General features: G+C 32.5%; 2 protein-coding genes, 1 long non-coding RNA gene and 1 pseudogene across 3 annotated transcripts; 2 read left to right on the top strand and 2 right to left on the bottom strand.

Moving 5' to 3' along the window:
- The window catches only part of LOC131596226 (pentatricopeptide repeat-containing protein At5g11310, mitochondrial-like), a 94,798-nt pseudogene that overhangs the window by 28,655 nt on the left and 39,401 nt on the right, over positions 1-26,742 (top strand).
- LOC131596230 (uncharacterized) lies at positions 6,154-7,224 on the bottom strand. The gene is made up of 2 exons (XR_009282182.1): positions 6,930-7,224; positions 6,154-6,573 (listed from the first exon to the last, which is right to left on the bottom strand). It is a non-coding gene; the product is annotated as an uncharacterized LOC131596230 (long non-coding RNA).
- LOC131596228 (uncharacterized) lies at positions 16,547-19,518 on the top strand. Its single transcript, XM_058868833.1, has 4 exons — positions 16,547-16,907; positions 18,534-18,634; positions 18,756-18,846; positions 18,930-19,518. Exons 2-4 carry the CDS (start codon positions 18,588-18,590, stop codon positions 19,176-19,178), a joined length of 387 nt encoding a protein of 128 aa, XP_058724816.1. The 5' UTR covers positions 16,547-16,907; positions 18,534-18,587; the 3' UTR covers positions 19,179-19,518.
- On the bottom strand, positions 19,749-25,474 carry LOC131598443 (uncharacterized). The gene is made up of 10 exons (XM_058871042.1): positions 24,945-25,474; positions 24,668-24,832; positions 24,501-24,589; positions 24,180-24,257; positions 23,651-24,092; positions 22,654-23,567; positions 21,349-22,569; positions 21,030-21,269; positions 20,182-20,529; positions 19,749-20,083 (listed from the first exon to the last, which is right to left on the bottom strand). Exons 1-10 carry the CDS (start codon positions 25,472-25,474, stop codon positions 19,749-19,751), a joined length of 4,362 nt encoding a protein of 1,453 aa, XP_058727025.1.

Below are 26,742 nucleotides of genomic sequence, written 5' to 3'. Positions count from 1 at the left end.
ATTAATTAAAAATTTAGAGTTTATAAGTTTAGATATTAAAAAATTGTTAAAGTATACAACATTAAATTGAATCGATTTAAATTTGATGTTTTTTTAAACTGACATCCAAAATATAAGCCAGATGTACAAATGAGTTTTTTGTTTCAAAATGATTCAAATTGCATGGTGGACACGATTGAATAATAATACATCTGATTATTCTTTAGTATTGAAAACGTAATGGATAAAAGTAAAATAATTAGAATAGAATTTGAGTTTTTTAAGCTAAATTATATATACTTTTATTCTTGGATGAAATTTTGACAAGGTAATTAAAAAACGTAAATAATTTAATGTTGTAAACAGAAAATACAAGTGAATTTACCTCTAGGTGGAGGCCTTTGTTCTGTCTCTTAAATTTTTAATTATTGGAGGAGATCTAAGTGGAGTTCTTGTTGTTTATATATTGGTGTCAGTTGCCTATTGAAGTAACACAAAAAGCAAGTTGTTTATGAGAAAAGAAGGGAAAAGAAAAATAAATCAGATTTTGTGGGGTCATTTAAGAGATCAAACATTAGATTGCTAAATAATGATGTGGCACATGAGACCACTTACAATATGCTAAGAGATCAATTTAAAAAATGGTACATTGGAGATAGGGGTGGCAAACGAGCATGTCTGCCCCGTTTAGGTTCGTTCCGCAAAAGTCCGCGAAAAAATGGGGCAGGAAGGGATGGGCATATTAGAGAGTGCGAATCTAAAATTTTGTCCCGTCCCGCAAAAAAATGATGGCGGGGCGGAGAACGCCAACGGGCATTGAACCTTTTAGGCCTAAAAATAATAAAATTGTATAAAAAAACTCATGCCCGCAAAAAAAAAAAATGGGTTGGACACATTAAAGGGAGCGGGCCTAAAACTTTACCTCGTCCCGCGAAAAAATGCGGGTAAAACAGACTTACCCGCTGGCCGGGCTCGTTTTGTCACCTCTAATTGGAGATGCTCTAAGTAGGGGCAGGAATAGGCTGACCGAGATAGGTCTGGCACTTTGTCAAACCTATACCTGGCCTGCTAAAAAATTTAAAGTCTAAGTTTGGCCTCTAGCATATTATAGGCTTATTTTTTGGCATGAGTCTGACCTTTTTGAAGGTCTGATTGGCCTATTAGCCTACTTAAAAGTCTATTTTATTTAAACATTTGTAAATAAGTCATTCAACTCAACTTTATATAGACTAACAAATTAAAAGATCAGTTAGATTAAATGTTTATTTGCATTGACTTATTTGAATTTACCTAGTAGCATAAACTTTGTGATACTATTTAGGCTTAATTACACTTTTGGTCCCCGTGTTTTGACAAACTCACGAAATTGGTCCTTCCATTGTAAAACAGAACAAAGCAGTCCTAAACTATGTTGTTGGTTGCAATGTTGGTCTTATTCCCCATTTTCCCTTAAAAAACGCTGATGTGTCCAAATTTTAGGTGATGTGGCAAATGAACCCCTCCACAAGTACCTGACATGTCATTAATATCAGAATATGATATTAAATAAATATAGAGATTAAAATTCAAAAATTAAAACAAATAAAGTTAAAATAATAATTAACATTTAATTGAAAATTATAATTTTACCATTACCATCAGAAAGCATATCTCTGTCACGCCCCTTACAAATAAATACACCACATATTATTCAAGTGTAGAACAACAATTATAAACCACATATCAAAACAAGAACCTAATCAATAATTTCATTGTTATTTAAATAAATTTAAAATAACAAAATTGTTGCAGTATATGTTTATTTAAGAAGAGTTTGATGGCGAATTCATCCATCTCACGTCCTTCTACAAGAAAGGATTTTGAAGCAAGTTCTCTCATCTCCATTACACTTCTTCCCAATGAGAAACCCATTTTCATTTCAAACACCTTCCCATTTTCTCTCTTATTCAAATTTCTCTCTTCAATACTTTCTTTAAACATATCTTCTAAAAGCTCAAAATATCCACCACAGTTTCTATACATTTCAAACACCATATCAACTTGTCCTCCATGCTCAAAACTATTAACAACAGTAGCCAAACCGCCACAAAAAAATGAAATAAAATCTACACAGAAACACCTAATAGCTGCAATTCCTGTTAATAAAGATCCTAAAATAGCTAAACTCTTGTTAACCTTGTCTTTCATGTGTGTTTGATTTTTTACTATGTGGTCTCACTAACATCTAAATCTGAAGATTAGGGTTTTCTTTTTATTGTTTGTTTTGAGGATTTAAAGGTTGTATTAACAATAAGAGGGGTCAGATCTATGTGTTGGTGGAGGTTTGGAAGTGTTTAGCTTAGGTTTTAGGTGATTCTGGATTTCTAAAGGTTGCAGGTGGTTGGAGAAGATGAAGATTCATCTTCTGGTTAAGGTGGTTGGGTGGTGGCTATGACTTTCTAGGGGTGCAGTTACCGTGCATAGATAAAAATCTATGCACCGTGCATAGATTATTATGGACCCTTGGATCATTAGATCAAATTCTAAAGATCAATTGTTATTACTCAATACTCAACACTCAGAACTCAAAATTCAATACTCACCACTCAATACTCAATACTCAATACTCAATACTGGATTAAAAACATGATCCAATGGCTTAGATTGACTTATGCATGGTGCATAAGGAAAATCCTTATGCATATTAGCCAATGCCACTTTCTAATATTAGGGATTATGTATTTTTTCAATTAAATATTAATTATTCTTTAACTTTATTTGTTTTAATTTCTGAATTTTAATCTTTGTATTTATTTAATATCATATTATGAATTTAATGACATGTCAAGTACTTGTGGAGGGATTCACTTGCCACATCACCTAAAATTTGGACACATCAGCGTTTTTGGAGGGGGAATGGGAAATAAGACCAACATTGCAACCAACAACATTGTTTAGGGACTGCTTTGTTCTGTTTTAAAATAGAAGGACTAATTTCGTGAGTTGGTCAAAACACGAGGACCAAAAGTGTAATTAAACCTACTATTTATGGAATCAACTTATAACATTGTTTATAAGATTTTTTTTTCATTCTATTTTCATAATTTTTTAGGATTACTAAGATTTATTTTTATATTTAAATTTAATGTTTAAATTACAATATAATAATAATAAAATTATTCATATTTCTGTAAATAGATCGGGCTTATAGATTTAAAAAGCTTTTTATATAGGTTGTGGCTAATCTTTTTAAAATAGGCTTATAAAAAAGCCTTTTCTATTTATATAAAAAGTTTGGCATGACTTAGGTCTATGTAGACAGGATCGTAGGTCTAATAAATTTTTATAATAAGTAATTTAAATTTTTAAAAATAAATTATCTCCCACCAACATGATAAAATAAAATTTTATTATAGTAAGATAATTATATGATACGATGAAAAAAAGCCAAACTAAAATAATATTCTACAATTTAAATTAATAAAAGTTGACATTTATCTTTTTTATATATGAGAATTAGTTTTACAACGGTTGAAATCTAAAGAGAAGATGGACTTCAAATAAATAGCATTAAATAAATACTCCTTTATATTATTACTAGTACTTTTACACCCGTGCCAGGCACGGGTTAAATATTTTTTAAGTAAAAAAATTATTTTAAAAATAATTATAATTTATAAATTTTATTTATAGTAAAATTATTATTGTATAGATAAAATGTTATTGTTATTAATAATATACATAAAATAAAGTTTATTTAACTTAATTTTTTTTGTAAATATAAAATAATTTGGTCATTTCAAATTTATTAATCAAAATACCAAAACGGGAAAGGGGGCTCAGGGTTCTAAAAAGTTTGATTATTATTTTATTTTTTATTTATAAAAAAACAAAAAGCCAAATCCAAAGTTACCATTATTTATTAATCAATAATTAAAATTTATTAACAAAATTAAAATTAAATGAATAACAAATAGATAAAATAAAATAAAAACGTTCCTATAAAAGGAGGAAGGAAGGAGCTCCCCATTTCTTCAATTTTTTTTTTTAAATTTTTTTAACTAAATTTAAATTTTATTTAATAAAAACAACAAATAATCTAAAAAAAATTGATTTTTTTAATTTCAAAATAATGAAAAACAAACTTAACAAAAAAAAGGAACGAAGAAATGTCCATAATAGATAAGAATTATTTTGACTGACTATTATTTAATTAATAAATATCCACAACTAAATAAAAATTAAATTAAAATAAAACCAATATTTTAAAGTATAATTTTTCTCATATATAAATATTCATTTTGTATTGGCATTAATTATAAAAATATTTATTTTTTATTTATAAAAATTATACTGTTTATAAAAATATTTTAGCACAGTCCTTAATTTTTTCATTAGAGACATTTGAATCCAAATTATAAAATCAGTAGCAGAGTATATGTAATTCAAACCCCACTCAATGTTTCATTAGTTCTTTAGTTCATTTTGGAATCACACATGTTATATTGAAGTATTGAAGGTTACTTGTAGTGTTGTATCCTTAAAGTAATTTTCCCTTTGCTTAGCCACTGGACTTTAGCACATACAATTCAGAATCAACAACAAAATGTGTGTAACGGGCTTCCTAAAGGAAAAATGAACAAATAATCCCAGCATCCATTTCACCAAATAATGAAGTAACAACATTAGGTTCCTCTAACCAACAGCCATGTCATTTTCCAAATTGAATAATGATTTTTATTACCATAGTTTACAATAACTACTGAGCTAAAACACGTCATCCTTGCCCATGGAAAATGTGTAACTTCTAAATTAAAACCCTATTATCTTTATTACTGTACAATACAGTTCATACCATTTGTAGAAAACATATCTTAGTCTAACCAATTACTAAAATACATAAGCAAATATATAATTTAAAATGAAAAGACTATATATTGTAAATAGAATATTTTAATTTTGAGAGTATGTATTTTCTAGAAATATGAGACAAAATTTCTTTACATTGCAATTGCTGCATAGCATAAGTTTAAGCATGAAAATATTAATAATTTTAATTAAATGAATTATGTTAACTAATACATATCTTAATCATTGAAAATACATATTTCATTGAACAAAAAATGAAAATCATTAAATATACTTAAACATGTTACATTGAATCAACATGCACATGTTGTCATACAAATCAAAATGAATGCGTCTTTAAGGATATATGATCATTCAATCAGATAAAGAGTTAATAAACCACAAAACTATTGAAAATCAAAGTATAGAAATTATAAGATGAAAGAAATAGTTGGAATAAATAAAAAATTGATGTAGAAATTTGATAGCATGTATTAGGTAGAATATATCAAACCTGTTAGAATTCATCAACCAATTTAATATGGATATTTTAAACTGATGATCCAAAATGACCCAAAAACAGACATGAAAAATCAAACCAAAAAAAATTACACATGTGATTAAAATAATTATAGCCATAAAAAATTCATTTGCTACTGATAATAGTAAATATGCATAACTTTACCATCAAACATTATCCTATCAATTTCTACTACTAAATGTGAATATACATAAATTCAAAACAACAGAAAGATAATATTAAACACACAAATATACAAACATCAAAAATTAAAAACCAAATAAATATTTTTATCATTTCTAGCATACTCAACTCTAATTATATTTAGAGAAGTTGATAATTATTGTTCCAATAAAAATAAAATAAAATATATTTTCTAAAATGAAGTCCAAAAACATTAAGCTGGATATATTTTAATAGATCATTATATTTAGAGAATTTAAATAATTAGTAGTAAAAAATGATAAAATAATAAAATTATTTATAAAATTAATCTTTAATAATTATATATCATTTCTATTCATATTGAAGAGGTTTAATAATAAAATCAAACAGTTAACAAAAAATAGGATTTTTTAAAACTGTATTTCTTCTTCAATATTTAATTTCATAAAAATATTGGAAAATATCACATTATATACGATGATGGTAAAATAAGTGTTACTAAAAAATGATAAATCGACAATAACTCAAAATTGTATATCTTATCCTTATCACTCCTTGGCTCATATTTTATTCCACAATAATCCTATTAATCCAGTTCTCAGTAATAAGCATGCCTTGAGGGTCACCAAATTCATGAAAAACAATGTTGCTGAGGAAATTAGTGAAGCAAAACCTTTCCATTATTCTCACATTTGGTATTTCATACACACTATCCGAATGAAACCTAGCACATTCAAGGATAGCAATTGATAGATCCAGTGAATTACCAACATTGTTATAAATTTCAAGATATGCACACAAATGTTGAAAATGTTATCTCCGTTTATGGTTGCTACCACTTTTTTCTTGAGGAGGCTTCCAAACTTTCCAAGCAAAAGTTTGTTCTTTTTCTTCAACTGTGGTTGTTCTTTAAATGGTGACCTCCTATCATTATCAATGTTCTCTGTTACAGCTGTTCTATCTGTTATATTTGTCTTATCAAAGCTCTCACGACTGCCATCTTTTTCTACCTTTGAGTCAACTTTCTCTTCAAATGAGAAAATATTGTTTTCCTTTATAGCTTTCTACACTTCTTCATATACCTATTTTCAATAGTGTTGAAATTAGGAAACAAAAAATTCATTTGTAAAATCCATATCAAAACCCATTTGTAAAATCCATATCAAAACCTAATAGCCAAGAATATCACAAATTCCAAATTCAATTTCAGAAAACAAAAAATTAGATAAACTTTATTCCCAAAATAAATAAAAATCAAACATTTGGAAATACCACAATGAAAGTGATCAAATACAACATAAAAATGAATTCTAAAAATCCATCAAAATCAATTAAAAATCAAATTTTTACACAAACTCAATTGCATTTAGGGAAAAACAACAACAACCGAAAAACAACAACAACCCATATCATGATAAAAAAGTAGATACTATCATACCTTATTTTCAGAAAAAAGAAAAAGGATGATTCTTGAGTACCAAAAAAATTGTGTGAGAGAGAGTATAAGAAAGGGAACAAAACAATAAACCTAATTAACAACTTTAGGAATGAATGGTAGATTTGGTTGATGATATGAAGAGGAAGTGTAGAATGGAGTAGCAAGAGAAAAAATAGAGTTAATGAAAAGGAAAATTCGGTTACCAATTTTTAATGTCTTGGAAGATAAAAAATAATTATTAGAGAGGTTAAGGATGAGTTGGAAAGAGAAAGAGACGAAAGTTAGAGAATCCTTATCCAAATTGTATGCATTGTAATGAATGGGTGTAGCAGCCCTTATGCCTTGGAATGTGCAATTTTTTTGAAAAACTTTACTTTGCTTAATTTATATTTTAAAGTTGTTAAAACACCCTAACTACTGTATTAACTTTTTTATATTATTAGTAGTAGATTAGTAGTAGATTTTTATGGTATAAAAATTTAATAACAATAATATATAGATGTCTCCACTAACATAACGTTTATAAATAAAATACTTTCTTTACTCAATAATGTATTTATTTTGAAGCTTTATTATATCACAATGATTTTGTAAAAAATACAATGTTCAATCATATTATTAAATGTAAATTATTTGACTACTTATTTTTAAAATAATCTAAAAATAAAATAATTTTAAAACATATTGAGTATCAACTTAAAATTGTCAAAACAGTTCTTAATTTCTATTATTTTAAAATTAAATATCTTATGTTTTTACTAAAAAAAAATTAATTAAAAATATAATAAGTATGATAAATTATATAAATAATTGAGATAAAAAAGAATACATAATGACTCATTAGGAGAAAGAAATAATGTGGTAGCCACTTATTCGATTGTTCTTTCCAATAATTTTTTTTTAATTGAATTTATGCTCTTCCCAAGAAATATTTTGATTAAGCCGATCAATAATAAATAATAAAAAATAGTGGTTAGGATTTAAGGAAATAATTAATTAAATAATAATAAAATAATTAAAGTTAATTATATTAATATTAATATTACTATTAATAGCAAGTTTTTAAATGATAAAATTTCTAAGAAGATGACACTTGGCAAACTTGCCAAAGAACTCATCTTGCATTTTTATATTGTATGATTTTTACAAGAGAACTCATAAATTTTTATATTTATATTTTTGTTATTTGTAGAATCCAATCGAACATTTACCTAGTCAATATCTTATTCACTTAAACATTAATTAAATATTTTAAAATATGAGGTAAATCTTAGTCAAAATTCTGATTTGATACGTCCCCATATATATATATATATATATATATATATATATATATATATATATATATATATATATATATATATATATATATATATATATATATATATATATATATATATATATATATATATATATATATATATATATGGTTTTTCTAACCTATGCAACCTTGCATAGGATAAGAGACAATTAATATACCATTTTTTATATATAAATTGTCATATTTATATTTATTTATGTTCATCCATTAATTGGGTAGGAGAGAGAAAATATAAAAGATTACTTTTCAAAAAAAAATAATTAATATGAAAATTTATATGGAAATAAATAGTTTATTAATTGCCCTTATCCTATGCAATGTTGCATAGGTTAGAAAAACCCATATATATATATATATATATATATATATATATATATATATATATATATATATATATATATATATATATATATATATATATATATATATATATATATATATATATATATATATATATATATATATATATATATATATATATTCCCTATTATTCTTAAGCATTAGATTAAAAAGAATTAATGGTCAAGATATGGAGTAAGTTAAGAAAATCACGTATCTACTTTTTAGTGGTTTATAAATAATGGAAGTTGCTATAAATGTGGAATGGTTATTTAGATATAATTAATAATTATTTAATAAATATTAAATTAATTGAATTAATAAATAATTAATTAATAGTTTTGGCGGGAAATTTTTATGAGAGAAGTTATAGGATTATAATTTAGTATGATTCGGTTTAAGTGTCTCCGATATTCAGATCTAATTCTGCCACCTCGGACGGTGCAAACACGATCAACATTCAGATCTAATTCAGCCACCTCGGGCGGTGCGAAGACGACCAACCTTTAGACGAAATCCAACCACCTCGGACGGTGCGGATATGGTCGACTCTCAGATCTAATTCAACCACCTCGGACGGTGCGAAGACGATCAACCTCCAGACGTAATCCAGCCACCTCGGACGGTGCGGATACGATCGACTCTTAGATCTAATTCAGCCACCTCGGACGGTGCGAAGACGATCAACCTCCAGACGTAATCCAGCCACTTCGGACGGTGCGGATACGATCGACTCTTAGATCTAATTCACCACCTCGGACGGTGCAAAGACGATCAACCTCCAGACGAAATCCAACCACCTCGTACGATGCGGATACGGTCGACTCTCAGATCTAATTCAGCCACCTCGGACGGTGCAGATACGGTCGACTCTCAGATCTAATTCAGTCACCTCGGATGGTGCGAAGACAATCAACCTCCAGACGTAATCCAGCCACCTCAGACGGTGTCACGGTGCGGATACGGTCGACTTTCAGGTATAATTTTGCCACCTCGAACCGTGCAGATATAGTCAAAAAGAACAAGGCAGATACAATCGACACGAAGATGTATTCTGACACTCATCAATACACTGGATCCGGTCTGACGTACGAATCATCCTAAGTATCTACCGAATATGACATCTTTAAGCCCATCCCCGACAATAGTCTGTCAATATCTGGATGGCATCTTTAAACTCATCTCCGATGATAATATCTTCTACACCAGCGAGTGCAAATTTCTGGGTACTCTAGTGTTCAATCCTCTTCCACCTTCAGATTCCGACAGGCTCACAGGCCAATCTACATCTTCAAGTTTAATAAGATTGAACAGGGACAACTGTCATACCCCAAAATTTGCCCACACTTTTTATAAAAAAAAATTGAAACTATTTCCAAAAAAATTAGGTTTTACAAAATCTCGGGTTCATTTACATTGATATCTTGAATTTTATAAATATTCGATTTAAATTCTATTTTAAAATATAGTAGTTTACCCTTAAATTGCTTATATTTTAATAAATAGCTAAATGTTGGTCGATGCTCATATACTTTCAATTGGATTTTTATTTCAAACAAGTAACATAGCATAATTGGTAAGAATGAAAGGCTTGCAAACAGAAGGTCACGGGTACGAATCCCGCTTGCTGCATTTCTATATTTTATTTAACTTTTTTTTGATCTTTTTTGAACTTGGACGCACCTGGACACATGTACGTCCAGATCTTTTTTGAACTTGGACGCACCTGGACACAAGTACGTCCAGGTTCTTAATCTTAGTCATCAAGAAAGATCCATGGGCCTCTGGGTTGGATCATTTCCTTATTTAAGATCGGTATTGACCTAATTTCACTCTATAAATAGAGCCATCCACATATTTTTCAACAATTTTCTAAACAATCATCAACATTTTTTTTCCTAACCATTCTCACATTTTCTGATTCTCCCATTCACTTTTTTTTACAAACTTTTTTTTTTACTTTTTAAAATCTCTATTTTTGCTTCGCCGATGATTTTCATATGAGGCCCCATTTTTTTTCTGTTTAAATCGTTAAGCCGTATGATGAGACTTGTTTGACGGGCTCTTTTTAACTCGTTTTTAACCATATGATTCTAATATGATGGTTATCTCTTAAAACTTTTTTTTAATATATTTTAATACATCTAACAATTTTCACCGTTCATTAGCTACATATGTTTTCTCTCAAAAATTTCTATATCTCCAGTCCAATCTCTTTTAACAAAATTAATTTTATCAATAACTTTTTCTAACTTTTTGTTTCATCTAATAATTACAACTTATAATAATTATCGTTACCAATTTTCCTTCTTATCTTTTCCTAATAATCTCCTAACCTTTGATAATTATTTTTCTAATAATTTCACTCATGTAACTTTCGCAGTAACATCATCTTTCTAGAAACTATGCTTGACTGACTATTGTCAATAATTTTCATAACCTAAACAGCCACACATAAATCTTCAAACACCACTCATAAACAGAATTCCTAAAAGATTACAATCAAGACTAAAGTCAAAACCTTTGATATAAAGCAAACTTATACGATTATTTTTTGTGTTTGTTTGCAGAAAAAAGTGAAAAGGGGAAAAGCAGTTGCGAGCCATACAACCACCACGACGTCGCTACCCTTGCCACGAATTTTCTCCCTCCGATTGGACACCAGCGGAGCCGCATCCAGCCGCTGCAACCAACGGCGCAGCCCTCCGCAAAAGGTTTCCACCAGCCTTCACGCGCAACCACCACGAACTCTACAGCTTAGCCGCCAACAACCACCGTGAACAGTAACATAGCGACCATCCACCACAACTTACTCCGACCGAACCGCCCAATCACACGAAGCCACCCCCCTGTCACGCACACATCTCTGTCAATGATCCACGGCGAAAGCTCGACCTTCACGCTTCTTCCGCGCCAGCTCAGTATCGTCTTCACCAACAAACTGCATCAAATTGATTCACTCATACAACGAACTCAACACCACCAACCGCGTCACAGTTTCCCTTCAAAGGTAATGCTTCATTTTTCACAACACTTTAGAATCATTGGAATTTTTTACTGATGCTGTAAGATTTGAGTTTTGATAGTTAATATTTTGTTGTTCGTGAGATGGGCAAGAGATGATGATATTTGAAACAGAGAGTTGAGGGACGATGAAGAAGTTGGGGCGGTTTAGATCATTAGGTTTTGTATGGAACGGTTTCTTGTTTATGGTGTAAGCCGTTTTTTTACTTTTATTTTACAAAGCCCATTACGGTTTCCATTTTGCACCTCTGCCTCCCAGCGTTTCACATCTCCCCTTTTGAGGCTGTTTTCATTTGTTTTGGGCCAGCAAATGTGGATCTGAGCCCAGTTTATTTAACCAAGATGCACTTCCCATGGTCTTTATCTTGTAAACTTATTTTGGTTCTACATTTTTTGTGTTACTAATTTAATTTCTTGTACACTTAAGTTTTTTTATATATCTCGAAAAACATTTTCCCTTTTATTTTTATTATGATATTTTATTTAAATTAATGTTATTTAGATTAATTTAGTTATTATCTTTTTATTTAAAAAACACCAAAAATATTTTTTTCTGTTTAATTCATTAGATTTTATTCCTCATATCAATACCAAAAATATATGTTTTTATTTCTCCTTAGAACTTAATATTTTTTAGTTAATTCTTGATTCATATTTGTTCATATTTTTTACTTTATTACTAACATTTTTTTTTGTTTATTGCGAGGAACCACCTTCTTTGAGGACTCGGATTATTTAGTGGATATTTTTCGTGTATATTCTGTCTTTTTTAATTTCTATTTTTTTGGTTTGTAATCATCCCCGTTTTTTGGTCATGTATTCCCCATCCCCGAAGCCATGTAATAGCGTAGGAACTTTATATTCCGCACTTTATTTTTTGTATATATTTAACTGTAAGTAATTAGGGTGCGTATGGCAAGATAATAACTAAACGCTAGCCCACTAACTTCAAGATTAAATATCCGAATCTAACACACTCACACTCACTCACCTCTAGGGTACGCCCCTCTTGGTTGCCTTACGAATAAAGGCTGTGTCCCTCGAATATAGAGGTATCTAAAGCAAACGTCCCTCGATAAAAAATCATCAAGATCATGGTCCCTCGATGACCCTCGAATTGCTGCCTACGAATGCATGATCTAGTCCCTCGATTGAGATTATTTGTCCCTTCAAATTTGCTAAAGGTACCTTTACGTGTTTCCTTCAACGACCTCCGATGACCCTTCGATTTTCCCGCACGTCCAATAAAAAGGAACTACCTACCCATGAATGTTATGGTTAGTCCTAGGAAATTTAAAAAGCATAGAAAAGACAAAGTATAGGGTAGTGCTCCTAGTTTGCTTGCTGAAAACAAAGAAATTGTTTTTCACACCTCTTTCAAAAAACAAAGGCTACGGTTTTAAGCTAAAGTCCTTTCCTCTTCAAAAATATGTTTTTCAAACAAACAATAAGCAAACATGAGCCAAGCAAACTAAAAGCCCACAGAGAAATGTGGATGAAAATGGTGCTTACACCTTCCCTTTTCATAACTTACCCCCCGAGCCCGTTTCTTCTAAAAAAGGGTTTTTTCTGTTCTTTTTACCTTTCCTAAAATTGGATAAAATAAAAGTCGGTGGCGACTCTTGCTTAACCGCGACATTTTAAAAGTCAGTTCTCCCATCGAGTTACAGAACTGACGAATCTGCTGGGGATTAATTAAAAGAGGGGTTACCTTAGAGCTTAGTTCACTTTAATACTTGTTTGTTTTGTTTGCTTTACTTTTAAGGGTTTTACTTGGGTATTTCCTTGTGTGAAAGATCCTACACCCGGATCTAGTGTACCTTAGGTATATGGCAAGAGGCCAATGAAACTGTACGGCGTATACCGCTATGGTTGATATGGTAGCCATCGTTAGTGCGACACTTTGGTTTGTCCTGATGTTCTTTGGGATACGGCCTGGGGAAACATTTGGCTACCGCATGGTGTCATTAAGAACTAATTTGTCCCTAGAACCTTAGTTGAACTTGACATTAGCCAATAGGACGTAGCTGTTAGAACAAGAATTGTTCTGATCAATATTCTTAGTTTTGATGATAACAATGTATATGAATTTTGTATGAGATAATGTGGTACTCTAATCATATGCAATTTCCATTTCAGGAAACATATAAAGAGTATGCACAAAATCAGCGCAAGAAGCACTGACTCAGAAGGTTCAGCATGCAACATCAGAACATGCTCTGGCAAGACATCAGAAGATGGTCAAGCAGAATCAGAACATGGTCTATTGAAGCATCAGAAGAACTTGAGATCAGAAGAAGAAGCACTGAAGTTCTCATGGTATCACGCTAGAAGCACTTCAAGGTCAGAAGACAAGAAGATGTTCTGCACCAAGCTGTTGGACTCTGATGATATTCAAACGTTGTATCTACAAACATCAGATCAGAATCAAGTATAAGATGGCAGGCTACGCTGACTGACAAAAGGAACATTAGAAGCTATTAACGGCAAAGTCAGTAGATGCAGCAAAAGCAAGGCTCGAGGTAGTTGATAAAAGAGTGAAACATTAAATGCAATATTGTACGGATCATGCAGCGCATTAAATGCTCCCAACGGTCATCTTCTCAAAACGCCTATAAATAGTGAAGTTCTGATCAGAAGCAATGTTACCAAGTTAACAATTTACGAACAATCTTTCAAACTTGCTGAAACTCTGCTGAAATAAAAAGCTATCAAACTTCATCTTCAACTCACTTCATTGTAATATCTTAATGAGATTTAAGCTTAGAACTTAAGAGAAATATCACAGTTGTGATTATAGCTTATTAAGAAGCATTGTAATACTTTTGTAAGAATTTGTTTTACATTCATTTGTAAAAGGTTCCTAGAGTTATCAAGGTGTGATCAGAATACTCTAGAAGACTTAGAAGGTATCTAAGTGGAAAACCATTATAATCAAGGTTGATTAGTGGATTAAATCCTTAGGTGAGGTAAATCACTCTAACGGGTGGACTGGAGTTTCGTTAACAACGAACCAGGATAAAAATCATTGTGCAAACCCCCCCTTTCTAAGTGTTTTTTTATCCTTCAGTAGCGAGATGACTAGCTTTGGTTTCGACCGAAGTTGGTTGATACTCAAAGCTACACTCATATGGACTGGACTTTCAGGATATTTTTGGTCGGTGATTCGATTGCTGAACTGAAATAATGCCTTCGAGAAAGGTCGATGATATGAGCTCCCTAGAACCTGATCTTTATCTAGGATAGGTTAAACCAACTAAACTGCAAGGGGGAGGGTGTAGCGGTAAAAATGTGACTCGAGCGTAATCACGCGCTCGAAGTACAACATAGTCGCCACCGAACTTTATTTATTCCAAAAGGAAAGGGAAAATATCGATAAAACCCACAGATAAAAAGAAAACGGATAAGATGGTCATCACAACCATAAACGGGTTTGGGAGTCGGTTAAGTAAGGGGAAGGTATTAGCACCCCTCACCTCCATCGTACTCGATGGGACCCATTTAGTTAATCTTGTGATCGATTTGTTAGTTTATATCTACTTGCGTTCTTTATTAGGTTGGAAAGGAACAAAAAAAGGTTTTTTATTATTGTGATCGCCAAGATGTTTGTATCTTGTGCCTATGTATTCCCTAGTGCAATGGGAAAGTCAGAGCAATCGTAGTTCGGTCTAAAGAACCACGAAAAGTTGGTTGGTTGATTTTAGCGAGAGGTACTCGATCGCATTCAAATAATACTATGCGCACATGGATAAGAGATTGTTTGCATCACTACAAGAATGGATAACTAAATCAAGATTAGAACAAGATTTTGGCCATCATCGCATTCGAGTGAAAAACATTTGATCTTCGCATATAGAAGTATAATTTCATTTGAATTTGACTAAGTATCTCGTTTATGAAAAAGAGTTTGAAAATTAAAAGGTGTGAGTAAATTGAAGTTTATTGTTAAGATAAATCAAACATTTAAACAAAAGCTTAACGGTCATCGCCTAAATGCTTGAAAGAGAAAATTGTACAAGTACGTACAACCCCCTCGTAGGTGATGAAAAGGATTTGCACTAGGGCGAGAAAAAGATATGATTTAGCGGATTGAAATTGTTTTATAAAAGATAAGGTGAATTGAGATTGAAAGATATTTAAAAGGGATTCAAGTACTCCAACAAAGGCGTAACAGCCATCGCTTAAAGTACTTGAAAAAGCATTTGCTAGATCGAGTTTTATGAAGTCTTTAACGGAGGCGGCGCGCTTAAACAATGGCTTAACAGCCATCGCCTAATTGCTTAAAGAACAACTTGTACAAGTACGTACAAACCCTTCTTCATTATCCATTACAGACTAAAATGATTTGACTAAAAGAAAGTGTTTTTGTAAAAAAAGAAAGGTGAATTAAATCGAATTTTATGGAGCCTTTAATGGAATCCAAGTATTCGAATAAAAGCTTAACGACCATCACCCAAATACTTTTAGGACAACTCGTACAAGTACGTACGAACCCTCATTGATTCATCCATTAAGACTCAAAATTCGATTCAATAAAAAAGAACTATGTTTTGTACCATTTTTGAGATGATTTGTTAAAACAAACCTACACATACATCTAAAGAAAATATTCTTGTTGATTAAATCTAGTAAATAAAATAAATAAACATTTTTTTTTGTGTTTATTTTCATAAAAAATGAAATTTAACTTTAACTAAAAAAAACTACATATCATCTTTTATATACAAAAAGAAAAGAGATATTAAATAAAAAAGATATGAGAATTGGGCCAGTGGGGGGTGATCCAAATGGGAGTTTGCTGGCCCAAAAACATTAGCAACACAACACAAAAAAAAGGATAATTAAATAAAAGGAAAAAAATAATGGGCTGGACCGGTCGAACCGGATCCGAACCTTTCTCACTGAATGAAACGGGTTGAAAACCCTGAATCTCCTCTTCCTCTTCTATCGCCTCTCACTCTCTCTGTGAACTCATCTTCATCGTTAAAACAAAAAAAGAAACCAGACAACAACAAAAAATTCGAACAACACGCAATCGTTTCTCTCGATCTCGCTCTCTCGACTCAGATTCTATTCTTTCTCAGATCAAACTCTCAACCGCTCTCATCGATTTCTCTCTCGTCAATGTCCTCACCATACAAAATCAAAAAAACACATTTCAATCAAGCAAGAACCCTAGCACCAAATTAATCCCACGATTCAATACAAGGTTCATGGTTACTGATTACATGAGGTTGGAAGCTAAAGGAATGCAAACATTGTAATATCAAGAATGAAAAAAAAGGAGTAACCAGGTATTTTTTTCTCCTCCTTTGCTTTCGGTTACTCTGCTCTTCGTCTCTCTTCCACTTCTGTTTGCTTCTGAGCGTGCGTTTGTTGTGCGTTGCGGTGAATGTGTTATAGTGAATGAGTTGATGTCGAGAGTGTTGCGGTTGTGGTGTGCTGTGTGTGTTGTATGTTGTCTGTGTTGGTGCGTGAATGGGGTTGTGGTTGTAACGTTGAGGGATGGTGCAGATCCTATGGTGAATCAGAGTGAGGAAGGTTTAGTGTTTGATTGAGTGAAAATTATGGTTTTGTGTAACTGAAGGTGAGTGTGAGAGGTATCGATGAGGATGAGGTAAGGTTGATTTGTTGTAACGTGATTGAAGGTTTCTGGGCAGAAATGAATATGTGTTTTTTCTGTGTTTTTTCCGTTTGGTGGCCTCTCTTTGCTGTGATAAGAACCTCCTTGTATAGAGATGAGATTAGGGCTTTTGAATCAAAACTAGTAAATCACCCTGCGTCCGCGCGGGTATAAGTAACTTATATATGCATTCTACGAATAACACGAAGAAGATGATTTAGTAGAAAAAAATAAAATATTTATATATGCATTCTACGAATAACACGAAGAAGATGATTTAGTAGAAAAAAAATAAAATATTTAAAAAAATAAATATTATTCAATAAGTTTACAAATGACGTAGACAGAATGAATAAGTTAAATAAATGATGAAATTAATACATTAAAAAATTAGGTGAAAAACATAGTCAAAACAACATATAGAAATACTACAAATTCCGGATTAGAAATTGCATATGGATATTGAAGAATTGTATACCTTATATGTTTTGAAAAACTTCTTTGAATACAACATTTGTAGTGACATGTAAACTTTGTTTCAGTTTGTCATGAATTAAGATTTTCAATCCTTGCTTGCTTTTAACTCTGGAGAAAGCGACATAAAGTTGTCCATGACTAAAAACCTCTTTTGACAAGTACATTCCAACGAAGTCCAAAGATTGCCCTTGAGACTTGTTAATAGTCATGGCAAAAGAGACAATGATAGGAAACTGTCTTCGGACAAGCTTGAACGGTCATGGTGACTGAGAGGGTGACAATGACATCCTTGGGATATAAATGATGTTTCCAACATTTTTCCCTAAAATAATTTGCGCTTCAATAACATGATTGGCCATTCTTGTAACGGTTAGTCTCGTGCCATTACATAAGCCTTCTGATTGATCCAAATTTCTCAACAACATGATAGTTGTGCCAATTTTCAATTTGATAGAATGATTAGGCATGCCAAAGGTTTTCAAAGCACTCAAAAATTCAGGAGTTAAATGTTCAAAAACATTAAAAAAAAACAATTATAGAATATATTCAGGCCCAGTTTCGTTACCCTAACGGTTAAAGTATATGGTCCCAAAAAAAAAAACAATACATTACAACTTTTTGCCCTAGACTCCACACGTGATATTGAAGATGCTCATAATAACTTCTACATGCTGGAGCAGTTACATGGGTATTAGAAACGTAAAAGACAACCAACTCACTCCCTTGATTGAATGCATTGAGTATTATAGTGGTTATAAAATTTGTTTAAAATATGCACTCAAGTGAAACTGTTATCAAACTGTTCACTCACCTCCCACAGCTATCGTCCGAGTATAAAAGGAGATTTGGGGAGTGACGATTTTTTTCAAGCAAAATGAATCACTATTTTGGAAATCCTGGAATGTGGTCTTCTGGAAGCAGGTAAGAATATATACTATACTTTGGTTATTTATTGCTTCCATTTTCGTATGAAGGCATTTACCTCATTTGTTTCAATATACATATTTCACGGTTCCTGATCTTCCATTATTCTGTTTTGCAGTTCTGATGATTCATCAGATGATGAAGATATTGATGAGTACTACTGGGAGATAAGGATGAGATCGGGCTACATAGGGCGCCTAAGTGTTCTCGTAAGTAAAAATAGATTATTCAACCTATTGATTACAACTATTATGGTCACACTTTCTCAACTGTATGTAAATCTGTTGTGCAGTTTTTTCCAAGGGAAGTTTGTAGGTTCTTTCGGTTGATCTCCCCACATATAGAGATGTGTGATTTTGATACAGGGGAGGTATATGAATGCAACATCCGCAATGGAGTTCAAAACCGTGAGGAGGAACTTTACATAGGAGGTGGTTGGTACCAATTTGCAAGGAGGAAAAGGCTTAGGAGAGGTGATCAGTTGGGTTTCACCCTTTCGAGGTTTCCTTATAGGTTGTACGTGCAATTGTTGAATCGTTGAATGTTGTACTGTTGAAGGGAGTTCTTAAGTACTTTGTTTCGATTTCAATTTAAGTATCATGTTTTGACGCACGTGTATTATGAAACGGTTGTAAAGATGAATGCTTATGCGTGTCTAAGTATGTATTGGTATGAATTAAAGCGTTTTGTATTAGTGACATTAGTCGTGTTATGTGCTAACGCAATTAGCATTTTGTAGCAGCGAAAACACCATTGTTAGATGTAATATATTGTTTGTTATGAACTTAAAATCTTTGATGAATTCCCTATATTTTGTATAATGTATTGGAGCATTGTATAGTTATGTCCAGATGACTTTTAATGTTTGTTTATATTGTTCAAGATCCTGGTAATTGTCCAGATTCTGTCATCATGTGTTTATAATGTGTTTATAATTCCTCTCTGTTGTCATAATGAATTTATCTAACAGAATATTTGTATAGCAGTACATGCAAAAATGACATACTATAAAATTCCTATAATAAATTTCAAACGAATATTCTGCATCTACTTATGTAAACTTAAAGTAATACTCAGTAACATATAGCAGATGTTTGACTTAAATAAATGATTAGAAGTTACCTGGAATAAGTTGTGTGACATAATCGTTAATTTCATCAACCACCTCTATTGTTGAAGCCAAGATAGCTCTACTTTGAAGAAAATGAGAGTCTTTGTAGTTGTCAACCAAATTTGGATAAGTACTTGAAACAATTGCTTCAATTGGATCATTAAAGTCAGAGATTAGGAACTCTGGAGGTATTTCAATTTCAGTATATCCATCATTAGGTTCTTCAACTTTGCCATCACCTATTTGGAGTATCCAGTTGGAGAAATGCTCAACTTCTTCAATGGATGATGCAGAATTGCCACTACGTAGTCGCATATTCTTGGTGAGTTTCAATACTTTACAATAATCCCATATGTAAGAAGCATTAATTGTGGCGTAAATAATATCAGATCGACTACCTCTAGGTACAACAGGCAGGATTTTCTAAAATCACCGCCAAAAACAATTACTTTTCCTCCAAAAATGGCATTTGAACCGTTATTAGTTTGACTCATTATATCTTTCAAACTTTTGTCAAGTGCCTCAAAGCAAAACTTATTGGCCATAGGGGCTTCATCCCATATGATAAGATCGGTTAATCTCAAAAGTTGAGCAAGTTCATCTTTCTTGTCTATGTTGCAAATTGATGTTTCAATAGTTGGGACATGAATCTTAAATTTGGAATGTGTTGTTCGTCCGCCTGGTAACAATAAGCTGGCAATCCTGCTCGATGCAACATTTAGAACAATACATTCTTTTGAATGAATTGCGTCGGATAGGGTGTTCCACATGAAAGTTTTACCTGTTAAATATAATAAATAATTAATCATTTGGTGGATGACATCATACTTAATTAGTTGCATATGATTGGGATGGTATGTGTTAGGGATTATTTTTTTCTTGGTGATTGGATTATGTGAGGCTGCAAGTGAGTAGTTAGGAGTGATGGAATTAAAAGTTTGTGTGCAGATGTCGTGTATGTTTTTTTGGCTGCAAGTGAGTAGTTAGGAGTGATGGAATCAAAGAAGATGCTTATATAACTATAGTGTGAAAAAAAGAGGTTTCATTTAGTGTGGCAACTGCCGTAACCATAATAAAATCAATATGGGTGACAAAGTTGTGAATTGTATATCTGTTCCACCATATCCATATAGGAAGAAAACACCTCCACATTGTGAATCAACAGCTTCCATGATTTCTGAATATATTGCCTTTTGTTCATCTATAGTAATAATCAAAACATTTAATTTCAAGTCCTAATAAATGCCGATAATATAATGTTATATTCAAGTCTTTATTAACATGTAACTGCAGAATTTTCGCCAGTCAAAGAAGAAAATAGTTTCTGATGCAGTGCAGCTTGAGCAACAACATCATATTGTCTTTCTTCATAAACTAACCGATTTCCAAGAGTATCAATGACATAATCATCTGGATATGGCATAGTTTTGAAATCTTTCAAAGTTCTTCTGTTATTTTGCAACAGTGACTCTATTTCCATCAATGTAAGTTGCTTGATTTCTTCATCCGTGAGTATTAGTCCTGCAACAATGCAACAAATTTAAATTCATGTATATAAATTTACAACCGAAAGTGTTAAAGTTGAAGTCAGTATTGTTACCTGGATTTTTAGCCAGGCGCCGCTGGTCGTATAAAACACCGTCAGATAGATAGTGCCAAGTTTTAGACCACACATGCTCAGGTCTATCCATCGATGCAGACAACAACATTGTGACAAACAGCTTTCTAAGAAATTGTCCTGAACCCCAAAGGTGTGCCTCTTTTATTGCTTCGATAAACTCACGATCATCTTGGAGAAATCCCATGGCGAAGCAAGCATCTCTGAAGGTTTTATGTTGGAAACCATCTATATTTTTGATGTCATCGTAGCTTATGGGACCTTTCTTCGCGGTTAACATCATCCGTAGATAATACAACTCACCTGTACATTGCAGAACCCACATAAGTCGACCAATTGTGTATCCCCGCTGCCGTGGCTTCCAAGTTCTTGATTTCTTGACATATACAAATTTTGAAACAAATTGTCCATAAGTTAGCAACCTTGCCTCTTCATATTTATTGTTGGCCTCGAACCAAGCCGTAAACATGAATTCCGTAACACTTGGCTTAATTAAGACATCTCCAATTTGCTCGTAATCTCGGTAGTAAATAGAATGTTCTCCTTCCAAGTGAAAGAACAATCTTTCTACGACAGGTTTCCTTCCATGTATTGAGTATGAGAAAATTCGCCAGCATGCTTCACTTGGTGAAACATATCTACAGTCTAGATATTGTTTAATCTCATCAATGTTTTTATCACCACGTCTGTTGGTTGAATCAGATGGCACTATAACAGGCGAAATTCTATCAGAACCCTTGTTTATATACTTGAATAAGTATTTGATTGAAGTACTTTGGTTGCACCATTCCATATTGATCTGTGCTCCATACTTCAACAACAGATTTGGGTTATGAGGAACGACATGACCGTTATGCAGTATTATCCCATTTTTGTCAATTGTGTTTCCATTATCTCTTCTTCTGTAAATAGGATATCCATCTTGATCAACTACTGTGGTACTTTGAAACTTCTTCGGATAATACTTTGAACACTTACCGTCTTTCATGCATTGTGAATTTTGATTAGCTAGGCCACAAGGACCATGCACCATATGAGTCTTAACCAAATCATACAGCCTCGGTTCCAACACCGGATCTGGTATTTCAGCCGAAATAATTCTATCAATGTCAGAAGGTGCTGGGTATTTGTTCGAAGGATGCAAGAAGATTAAAATATGGGCATGTGGCAACCCTCTTTTTTGAAACTCAATAGTGTACATGTCTACAAAAGATAGTTTTCAAGTTATGCAATTATAAATCAAAGTGTTATGAGAAATAGAAAAATAATAGTTGTTGAAAAACTTACACGCAAGAACTTTCCCTAAGATACCCTTCTTTGTTAAATCTGATAGAAGTTCATCAAACTTCAACTTGAAGACCCTTGAAATGATATCTGGTCTATCTTGAGGTTTTAAGTGAAGAGGTCCTAATACTCTTTTTATCTCAGGCCAATTAGGATTGCAGGTAAAAGTTATGAACAAATCAGGAAACCCGACTTTGCTATAAATAGCCATGCCGTCATAATAAAGTTGATCCATGAATCTTCGACTTCCAATGTAGGATGATGGCAATGCAACTCTTTTACCTGTGCTCGACCCAAGCGCTGCACTTTCATCACCCTGTTCATTGAGATTATTATATTTGGAAACTCTTAACTTTGACTGGTTGTTACGGAGCCATGTTAATCTTTCAGACTCCATCATGGTGTACCCATCCACAAGAAATTGTTGAAATAATCTTCTTGATGATAACAAAGTTTTTGCCTCATTAGATCTCGATTGAATTCGAAATGCAAGCCACTCTCTAATAGTGAGACGATTACGTTTGTTCTCATCAAATATCTCCAAATCTCGATGAGCCACATCAGGTCTATAACCATCCTCGCCATATGTAAAAATCAATAGATATTGAAATGCTAGATAACTTGCATGAAACTCATCTATCCTTTTAAGTTTTCCACTTCTTTTTTCCATAATAATGTCCCTTTCCTCTGCAGTGTCAACATCACCAACAATCAACGCCGCAACTTCAGACACAGTAGGCTGATTGTATATCCTACCATCAGTTTTGCGATCAGAAATGAGTCTCAACTTTAAGTTGTGGATGTTATCGATGTTGATTCTTTCCTTTGCCATTTGGAAGCTTTTCGCATGTGTGTTATGTTCATACAACATCGAAGACAGTTGCTGAACAATTTCAGGATCTATATTTGTGCGATCCCTAACAATAAAGGTTGAAAAGCATTAGTCACTATCAAATATTGATTGCAAATGTGAATTTCCAATAAAATACAAGCATTGTACCTTAGACCATCCATTATGTTTTCTACTTCATTTTCGGTGTCATAGATGTATAGTTGTGCGAACTTTGGTTTTTGACCCTCAGGTGGTAACAGACTACCAATTCGGTGACAAGATTGGCCTTGAATACGTACTATGGGAGGTCCATAACCATTGTTGTACTTGTTATCCAACTTGGCACCAGGAGATGTGAATGCGAACATTATATTGTAAACTCGTATTTGCTGTTTGAACTTTCTGCTGATTATAGAATCGTGATCAAAAAGTAATTTGTTTAGTACAGGAGGCGGTGTTTTTAAGAAAGATATCTCAACTTTCCCATTACCACAACACATTGAATATTTAGGATTTACCGAGTGCTTGTGTTTCTCCATCCTCTCCTGATACCACATTAATGCGAAGCAATATCGACATTCAAAAAGTGGATCGCCGATATCATAATACTCTATGAATAGAAGTAGAGAATCAATGTTAGGGATGTTTGAACATGAGTTCAGATAAAGCATTAATTTTAATTAATATAGAAACATACCATTTGATGGATAGGGCATGGAGTAAGAACCACTAATGTTATCATCGTCAGTGCTGAAATCTTCATCAGAATCAACAACTGTATACATAAGTTTCCGTTAGGCCAAGATTATTATGATCAAAAATATGTTAACAAATCTATGTGCGTATATAAATAATAACTTGATTGTATGTCGCAAACCTGCAACAGGATCGTAATCAGAATCATCCTCTTCTTCACTCTAAAAATCCAAATTCATAGCCGGGTTGAAGACGGTACTTGGAGTGGTAAGCATTGTGGATTTATGGGGCACAATGGTGGGAGTTTTATCAATATAAGTACTTTGGCCGTCATTGAGATGTGTTGTAAAAGTTGTTGTTCTGAAAATAGGTGACGTCGGCGGCAATTGACTTTGGCGGGACTGTTGTGCACTATTTCGATCAACAAAAATATGGTTGTATAATGTAGGAAGTGTAATGACTCATGATAAGGTAGTATCAATAACTTACAGATGCATCGTAGAAGTTATCTCATTGATGTTTTGTTTGTTCGATGTCTCTAGCAACACACTTGTTTGATCTTCTAATGTGGGTTTGACTGTGAATGTTGGCAATCCAAAAGATTTTGGAGGACGTCCACGACGAGGAGCAAGAACATGTTGGCTTTGAGGAGTACTATGTAAGGTGGAATAATTGATGTCAAATACAACATCATAAAGCATAATTATGTTATATGACAAATTTAACTAAAACAATTAAAATACTTATGAATGCCACGACAGCAGACCTGTTAACAGTACTTGATGATCCAGTTTCGACATGACCTTGAGGGTATATTGTATAATTGGTATCAATTTGTATCTTCTTAGGACGGCCACGACCACGTTTTGGTTGTACATAATTTTCGGGAAATTCCTCATTATCATGCGTTGCAAATCTATCCATAAGGTTAGTCCTTACGTCTTGTATGTTCAAACACGTCTTCGGATTCCTAAAACCATGATAACTTGGTCGAGGCAGGGAACCTCCAAACATTGCACTAAGCATATCTCCTTCAGCCACAACTTGCTCGACGGTTTTTCTACTATTTATGGATGTTGTAATATCAGCAAGAGGCTTTCTCAAAGATGATGCATTTGGTGTGTATGTTGGAGTAGTAGTAGAAAATGGAAATAGAGAAGATCCAACACCAATATTGACATTATTAGCTTTAGGTGTATTCTTTGTGGTCTTGAGACGTTTTACGTATTTTTGTTTGCGTGGGAGCATTCTCCGTGCTCGCGCTCGTTTAGGCGATATTTGAGGATAGTGATCCATACCGTTTCACCTAAATGTTAGAAATAATAAACCAAATGTTACCGATTGAATATCATCAAATAATTCTCCTCACACTGAACCATGATTATAATTGAACTAACATACATTATCAAAAACTCATACACTGTAGAGGCCAACTTCAAAGGTTAGTTTAAAAATATTGTAGGAGCTTACATCATTCAACCAATTACAAAGTAGTTTTATTATATCAGTATAAACTAACTTCAAAGTTTCTGTCATATATTGATTTTATTGTGCATGTTGTAGTAGCTTAAGCATAAACTAACCTCTTATTTTCTGTTATACATTCAAAATAAGATGCATTAAAGATTTAGTGGAACATGAATAAATTACTTTTAATAACAATATTGTGTGTACCTGAGAAACTACCCCTTCAATTCATGCTTCGTGTCAAACTCAATTTTTCTGAATGAATGGTATTCTTCATGTGTTAAGACCAATATTAAGGAATATGATATATGTTTGGTGAGGAAAAAAAAGAATTGCAATGGTATTGAATATGTGTTTTTTAAAAGTGGCCTACTATCACCCCTGTTGGTGCCACAATTTCACTTTTTTCAAACCAATTAGAATTAATTACTTCTAAAGGATTTAGGTATTACTTATGAAATAAGCATGTTGCAAATGATGTTTTGTTTTAGCAGACCTATGCATATAGCTTACATTGGGAACCAAAGTTTGCCTACTGCAATTGAGTGACTGCATTTCATAGGTGGAAGCAAACTGTGCAGGTTTAGATTTATCTTTTTTCTGATATGCTTAAAATATGAAAGACGGTTCCATTTTTCAATGTTGTAGTTCTTGTTTGTCTACTTGACAGTGACCTGCATTTAATTTATGCAGCTTTTGAATACTTTTTTTTATGTTGTTGTTCACACGACATCCTTTTGCCTCTTTCAAGTCTAACAACAATGACTGCAAATGGTTGAATTTTTCGCAAGAAGCTGTTTATTTCATTGGGATGTATTATAGTGGGTTTTAAATTATCCTATTTTCAATGTATGATGTTGTTTTTATACGTTAAGTTAAGAATCTTAAATTATTATAGTGGTCTTTAAACTCTCCTAATTTCAATGTATGATGTTCTTATTATATGTTAAGTTAAGTATCTTAAAAGTGATTTTTCAGCGATTGCTTGCCATTAGCAGTTGTTAAAAACATTAAACTAAAGAGAAATGACTTGAGTTTATAGAGCATTCAACATTGGAAAAAAAACGAACATTGAGTGTAGTTCTATAAATCCGCTG

This window comes from Vicia villosa, linkage group LG4 (genome assembly GCF_029867415.1).
Source record: "Vicia villosa cultivar HV-30 ecotype Madison, WI linkage group LG4, Vvil1.0, whole genome shotgun sequence".
In the NCBI taxonomy this organism is placed as follows: domain Eukaryota; kingdom Viridiplantae; phylum Streptophyta; class Magnoliopsida; order Fabales; family Fabaceae; genus Vicia; species Vicia villosa.
The sequence above is the reverse complement of the archived record's forward strand: the minus strand, read 5'-3'. Positions and strand labels throughout refer to the sequence as shown.

Excerpts from the sequence above, each read along its gene's own strand:
- LOC131598443 (XM_058871042.1), bottom strand. The coding sequence starts at position 25,474 with ATGGATCACTATCCTCAAATATCGCCTAAACGAGCGCGAGCACGGAGA. Across the intron at positions 24,093-24,179 it reads CATGCCCTATCCATCAAATG|AGTATTATGATATCGGCGAT; the intron begins GTATGTTTCTAT and ends TTCTATTCATAG. Across the intron at positions 20,084-20,181 it reads AAAAGTAATTGTTTTTGGCG|TATTGAAACTCACCAAGAAT; the intron begins GTGATTTTAGAA and ends ATTATTGTAAAG.
- LOC131596228 (XM_058868833.1), top strand. The coding sequence starts at position 18,588 with ATGAATCACTATTTTGGAAATCCTGGAATGTGGTCTTCTGGAAGCAG. Across the intron at positions 18,635-18,755 it reads ATGTGGTCTTCTGGAAGCAG|TTCTGATGATTCATCAGATG; the intron begins GTAAGAATATAT and ends TCTGTTTTGCAG. Across the intron at positions 18,847-18,929 it reads TAGGGCGCCTAAGTGTTCTC|TTTTTTCCAAGGGAAGTTTG; the intron begins GTAAGTAAAAAT and ends TCTGTTGTGCAG.